Source organism: Physeter macrocephalus, chromosome 14 (genome assembly GCF_002837175.3).
Source record: "Physeter macrocephalus isolate SW-GA chromosome 14, ASM283717v5, whole genome shotgun sequence".
In the NCBI taxonomy this organism is placed as follows: Eukaryota; Metazoa; Chordata; class Mammalia; order Artiodactyla; family Physeteridae; genus Physeter; species Physeter macrocephalus.
The window spans coordinates 22079893-22086848 of NC_041227.1; the positions used below are offsets into that span (position 1 = coordinate 22079893).

Genomic DNA, 6956 nt, shown 5'->3' on the forward strand with positions numbered 1-6956 from the left:
AGTTCAGCATCTCTCCCTGCTGAGCCAGAGCTGACCGTGGCTGTGTTTGATCATGACCTCGTGGGTTCTGATGACCTCATCAGAGAGACCCACATTGATCTGGAAAACGGATTCTATAGCCACCACAGGGCGAACTGTGGGCTGGCGTCCCAGTATGACGTGTGAGTCCAGCAGGGCCCTCAGGAGTCATTCTAAGTCTGACCAAAGACATTCAAGTTCGCATCCCACCTGTCTGTCCAGATCCTTTGATTTCATAGAAGGGGACTCCCCTGCGACCAAGACATTATAGCTTAGTGGTCAAGAAATGGGCTTGGGAGTTGGGATCCTGTAACTAATAAGTCACTTGGCTTTCCTGAGCTTCAGTTTCCTCATCTGAAAGACGGGTAATATCAGTATCTCCTTCATAGGAGCACCTGGCATGCATATTTGATTTTCACCGTTACCGTAAGCGAGGACTAACCTGTCCCGCAGAGGAGTTACAAACCTGGATCCCAAGTCCTCAAGGGCACCCATCCCTGCCCCTGTGCCCAAGTACGTTCATATGTTGGATCCAACTGAGGCACATTCCTTTTCTGCCGCAGGGATGCCTACAGTGCCTGGCGTGACGCATTTCGGCCTTCGCAGATCCTGGCGGTGCTCTGCCCACCCTGTGGCCTCCCCCCACCTGAATACCGAGCCGGGGCTGTCAAGGTGGGCAGCAAACTCCTTCTGACACCGCCAGAGACCCTGGCCCCAGGTACCAGCCCCTCTCCACTGCACAGTCCAGAGGGGGCAAGATGGAAGAACAAGGTACAGGGGGACCCTGGTGCCCAGCCTAGTGTGCCCCACAAAGAGCCCGCCTCCCTCTGCAAGCAGAGGAGGTGAGTTTTGGCTAAGGATGATAGTGGAGAGAAAATGGTCTTTGTTGGTGAGTGTGAGATCTCCAGGGAGCCCTAGTGAACCCCTCAGAGCCATAGCTAATTGGGGACACAGGGGTCCCATACAACATAAAATATGGATGCAGAATTTAGCTCATGCTTCATATATGGCCAGTGGTCTGTTCTCTAAACAAGGTCTGCACAAAGACCACAAACCCTCCAATCCCACTGTGCCCCTGACTGCTGGCTTTTCACTGGCAAAAGTTGTTAGAGCTTTCTGTGCATTGTGGACTTGCCCTCCCAGCCCATGGGTTTGTCCAATGCAGCAGCTGCCTCAGCCTAGAGCATCTATTGAGGGCAGATGGAGGAAGGGAGGAGAGTTGGGAACTGTGCGGAACCCAAGCTCACACACCTCTTGTTGCAGGTAGTGGGGACTCCAAGGTGGCAAGTGAGGTCCCTGAGGAGGCCCAGGCATTGCTGGTGCTGCGGCGCTGGCAGGAGACACCTGGGCTTGGGATCCAGCTGGTACCTGAGCACGTAGAAACACGGCCCCTCTACCATCGCCGCAGCCCAGGGCTGCTGCAGTTGAAGGAGGGCTCAGCACCCAACCCCGGGACCCCAGGACTCCTAGCTGGTCCTGGACCTGGGCCCCCAGGATGCCCTTTCTCCAAGACCTCCACCTGGGCGCTGCCACTTCTAACTTGGGCTCCTGATCCTGGTCCCCAGCATCCCCAATCCAGTCTTGGACTTCCATCCTGGACCCCATACCCACACCCTGGACTCTGTTTCTGAAGGATCCCCACCCCTGGGCCACCAAGGCTCAGACCTGGCACTCTCAACCTGACCTCTACCCCAGATTCCTAGGATCTGGACCTTGGAACACTAGATCTTACTTTTGATCTCAACCTTCCACTTCTGGGGCCTCATCTCTGAACCCTCAGGCTAACGTCAACCCTGGAATTCCCAGTTCAGACTCCACCTTCATCCTCATACCCCAGGATCTGCCCTCTTGATCCCAGCTCTTCTCTCCACCTGAGGCAAAGCACAACCTCTGGCCACAGGGCCGTTGGGGGGGTGGGACCCAGCAAGACCCTTTAGCCTCTTCCTGTGCCCTCAGGGATCCCTTCATGTGTGGATTGACATCTTCCCCCGAGATGTGCCTGCCCCACCTCCAGTTGACATCAAGCCTCGGTGGCCAATCAGGTAAGAGAACCTCCCATGGGGTGGGCACATCTTGGACAGCCCACATCTTGGACAAGGGCGCTCTGAAAACCTGTGCGAGGGCCCCCATGAAGCAGGCAGAGCTGATCCAGGCTTCAGGTAGGTGAGCCATTAAATTCCCTTTTTTTTTTTTCATAAGCCATTGTGAGTTGGGTGTCTGTCACTTGCAACTGAAACAGTCCAAATACCAGTTAACCCCCTTTTGACCTGAGCTACTCTGAGTGGAGGGTGTGTGCACTTCAGATGTCAGCAATCTGTCACTTTCTACCTCTGGGCTCTGTTTTCCTTGGTGTCACTCTCATGGAGACTTACGCAGTCTGGGGTCAAAGTGGCTTTTAACAGTGGAGGCTTACATCTTACCAACCGGACTACTTGAGCAGGAAAAAAAAACCACGTCTTTCCCAGTTAGAGCAAAAGTTTCGAGCTGACTCTCACTGGACCAGCTTGGGTCAAATGCTGATTCCTGAACCAGTCTTTGTGATCAGGGAGCTGTAATGCATTGACTGGCCAGTCCTGGGCGATGTCGTAGGTGATATACCCACCTCTGGAGCCAGAGAGGGGTTGGTCCGTCCCGCCAGGATCACACAGACTGACAGTAGTTGGGGGTGGAGTGGGAGTCACCAACAGAAAATCAGAGTGCTGTCAACAAGTGAGGGGAAATTGATACGGGGCAAAAGAAAACAATAGATATCCAGGAAACCTCATGACAGACAAGGACAGGGCTATTTGGGGTAGGATCAAGAATGTCGCAGCCCTTCCTCCTGTCCCCCAGGGGCTGCGTGCTGTCATCCCCACTTGGTGTCTGTCTGCAGACTGTCTCTCTCTGCTTGCACAGCACTTTGGCTTGTGGTGGCTCCAGCTCTGCATCTGATGCTTTTTGAGTCAACCTTTCAGGGTCTTGATTCCAAATTTATGGGAGGGAGAAGCCCATTGGCCCAGCTTGGGTCAGCAGACCATTCCTGGTGCCATCCGGGGCGGGTGGTGGTGGTCGGTGATACCTGGGGCTGTCCCTTCAAGGGACCACAGACATCCTGATCACCCAGCTGGGCACACATCAGGTGCTCCATGCATGTCAGTGGCCCTGGCCCAGGTCCTTCCTGCAGCCCCTCCCAGGACCCCTCTCGAGAGTCTGAAAACCCTCCCCCAATACATCCCTCAGCTATGAGCTCAGAGTCATTATATGGAACACGGAGGATGTAGTTCTGGATGATGCAAACCCACTCACTGGAGAGACGTCGAGTGACATCTTTGTGAAAAGGTAGGCCTACAGGCCAAGCGGGCACATGGCTGTTCACTGAGGTGAGATTTCACACAGGGGCTTGGGCCCTGGGCTGAGCCAGAGCCCTGTCCCCTAAGCCCTCGATGGCGCCCGGAGCTGGGTGGAGGGGCCAGTCTGGTGGTGAGTGGAGGGGCAGGCTAGGTGAGGAGCCGGTTTCTGGGCTCCGTCCAGCACAGATGCCCATCCCCTCCGCCTGCACCTTTCCCCTGGCTCCAGCTGGGTGAAGGGGCTGGAGCAAGACAAGCAGGAGACAGACGTTCACTTCAACTCTCTGACAGGGGAGGGGAACTTCAACGGGCGCTTCGTGCTCCGCTTTGACTACCTGCCCACCGAGCGAGAGGTGAGCGTCCGTTGCTGGCCTGGACCCTTCGCCCTGGAGGAAACTGAGTTCCGGCAGCCGTCTGTGCTGGCCCTGCAGGTCTGGGACTATGACTGCATCTCCGCCAACGAACGACTTCCTTGGTACTGCTTAGCTGCCCTCCTACCTCAACCCCTGGCCCCGATTTCTGCTCTCATTGCCTTGTCCCCTCTCCCCTGGGTTCCTTACTCTAACCCAACCCTCAATCCTGGATTTCAGACTCTAGGTCTGCTTTCTGGCCTAATTACTGAACTTATTCAGCTCTGAGCACCATAACGTCCATTTCCACCCAAATCTCCCACTCAGTCCTCTAATTTGACCTGAGCTCGGGTTACACTGGACTCTGACTCCGTGGCCTTTAGTCCCTGCTTTGGCGGTCTGGTCCCATCCTGGGCCCTGTATCATCAGGGTCTGACAACCTGCTGACATTTGGGCTGTGGTGTGATGTCCATAGCTGTGGCCTGACCGCCACATTCTAACTCTGGATGCCCCGATTTACAGTCCCGCTGTGCTGCCCCTCCCCCAGGATGCTCTCAGCCATCTTGTCACTTTCTACCTCTGGGCTCGGCTTTCCTTGGTGTCACTCTCAGGGAGGGGAGGTGGGCTCAGATAGACCTTGAGCTCCTGCCTAACCCAGAGAGCTCTGGACCTGCACGATCCCTGGAGCTGCAGCTACCGGACATGGTGTGAGGGGCCCGGGGCCCCGAGCTCTGCTCCGTGTGGCTGGTCCGGGCCGGGGCCGGGCCCAGGTGTAATCTGTTTCGCGGCCGCCGCTTGCGGGGCTGGTGGCCTGTAGTGAAGCTGCGGGCGCCGGAGGCCGAGGAGAGGCTCAGGCTGGCAGGAAGAGGAGGAGGAAGAGGAGGAGGGGCCGGCCAGAAGACTTAAGAGTTCTCGGGCTCAGGAGGCAACGTCTACATCCTCACGGTGGGTGCGGCCAGGGCAGGAACCGGGCCAGGCAGGGGCCAGGCCTGAGCCGGCCTAAGAACTTGGCTTGCGTCACCCCTTTTCCAGGGGAAGGTGGAGGCAGAGTTTGAGCTGCTGACTGTGGGGGAGGCTGAGAAACGTCCAGTGGGAAAGAGGCACAAAGAGCCGGAGCCCCCGGAGAAGCCCAAGGGCGCGGGCGGTGCGGTGCAGGAGGCGGGGCCAGAGCCTGGGGGAGGGGGGAGGGGGCAGCCGGGGGGCTTCCTCATCATTCCGACACCACCTGCTTCCCCGCAGCCGCCCCAAAATCTCCTTTAACTGGTTTGTGAACCAGCTGAAGACCTCCGTCTTCTTCGTCCGGCGCCGGTACTGGCGAATCCTGCTGCTGCTGGCGGCGCCGATCACTGTCTTCCTCCTCCTCCTCTTCTACACCAGGCCTGGCCTGATCAGCCAGGTCACCGTCCGCCCCCTCCACCGCCCCTGACTGACCTTGGACGCTCATCCCGTAATGCCAGCTCCTCAGCTCCTGCCCCTGGTGTCCTTCCCTGCTTTCTCTGTGTAAACCTTTCGGGGTATCCACTCTGTCCCCTGAACACATGCTGCAGATAATAAATGACACTAGGGGCAGAGAACAGATGTGTTCTTGGATGGCCTCGGGTGCTGGGATTCTCTGCACTGATGAATACGCAGGATGGGAGGCTGCCCACGTGGCCCTAATGCCAGGAAGAATAGGGCCTCGCGGGCGGGGGGGGTCACAGCCGAGGAGCCCTGGCCACTGAGGTGTCAGGCCCTCGAGCGGCCCACCTGCTGCTGCTCCTGCCAGCGGCTGGGTCCCTCTCACCCCATCTGCTGTGGCTTCTGCTGTTCCATGACAGCTTTCTGTGCTCCGTGAACTTGTACCAACCCTGACAGTAGGCAGATCACTTAGGACACTTGACTGCAAGTGATAGAAATCCCAACCCACGCTGGCTTAAGCAAAAAGGGAATTTATTGGCTTACACAGCTGTAATTCCCAGGAGTTGCTTGGCTTCAGGTGCTGTTTGTCTCAGGGTTCAAACAATGTCACCAGGACTGGTTCTCTGCCTGAGCTTGCGGCTGCAGTCCTCAGGAGAAGCTCATTTGCAGACAGGGTCTCTCCTCGGAAGTGTGGGATGGCTGCAGCAACCCCACATCTCCCCATACTCACATCCGGAAGGAAAGAAAGCTTTCCTAGGCCTGACTGATCCTAGGTTGCTCTGGGTCACTGGGGTGGGGGTGTGGGATGGGATATGCTGATTGATTGGGGCCCTCCCCTGGAGCTTAGGGTGGGAGATCAGCCCTCTTCCCAAATCACACAAGCTGAGGAGTGGGCAGGGAAGTTCCCAGAGGAAACCCAGGATACCGTTAACAAGGGGGAATGGTTCCCGGGTGACCAAAAAAGGCTCACTACAGCTGACAATATCACCCGCAACTCATAAATGAGACAAGGGCCCACCAATAACACGTCCAAGGTCACAGCTCGTAAGTGGCCACATCAGAGCTGGGTCTCATGTCCGGCTGCCTCCAGAAGTTTTGCTGTCATTGCCCTACTCTGCTTTCTGTCCTCCGCTTCTCCCCCCACTACTGTCTTACACTGAAACTCCCTGAGAAATGACTGGCTGAACTGACCAGCTACTAATGTCCCTGGTTCCCTGGGCTGTGCAGTGGTGAGGTCTCAGGGCCGGTTCCCCACACATCTTAAGGGCTGTAATGGGAAGGCCTGACTAGGTCCAGGGCCAGAGTCTGATGCTAGCCCTGCTCCAGAATGGCCACCACTACCTTCCCTCCCCGTTTTTCAGTTCTGTGTCCACCCAGGAAATTGCAAAGGACCTGGCTGTACCCCTCTGGGCACCAGGAGCCAGCAGGCGCTTGGCACGTCGCAGGGTCAGTAAGCAGGAGGGGATCAGGTGACTGAGCCCAGGGTGGCAGGGAGGGGCCCCAGCTTTAGCCACCACTGAGGTGGCAATCCCCAGCCTGCAGCCAGGGCCTATTACCAGTGGGGTCGGAAACTCACAAGGCTGGGGGCCAGGATGACTCCAAGAAGCTCATCCTGGACAGGTCCATCTAAGCCCTGGGGCTGAACCCCAAAGGCCTGAAGGCCACGGTGGGAGGGACTGATGATGGGGCTGTGGAGTGAACATCAGTCTGGTTTGAATCAAGTCCTATTAAGCAGGGGACTCCACGTGGGGCTCCCAGAGGCACCTGGTTCTGATCAGTCAGTCCTGACTGCCTTCGATAAGTGGCTGTGATGAGGGTTGCTCCCACGCTCCAGCCAGACCCAAGAACCACACAGAGACCAGCG

General features: G+C 57.2%; 1 protein-coding gene across 1 annotated transcript in view; it reads left to right on the forward strand.

Annotated features, from left to right (window-relative positions):
- Positions 1-5120, forward strand: part of LOC102976186 (fer-1-like protein 4) — a 44538-nt gene extending 39418 nt beyond the window's left edge. The window contains 11 exon segments of the mRNA XM_007101735.2: positions 3-185; positions 582-729; positions 1311-1441; positions 1956-2060; positions 3238-3336; positions 3574-3819; positions 4357-4529; positions 4532-4599; positions 4601-4639; positions 4727-4824; positions 4931-5120. Of these exon segments, the coding sequence (XP_007101797.2) occupies positions 3-185; positions 582-729; positions 1311-1441; positions 1956-2060; positions 3238-3336; positions 3574-3819; positions 4357-4529; positions 4532-4599; positions 4601-4639; positions 4727-4824; positions 4931-5120 (1480 nt within the window).
- Positions 5121-6956: the final 1836 nt, after the last annotated feature.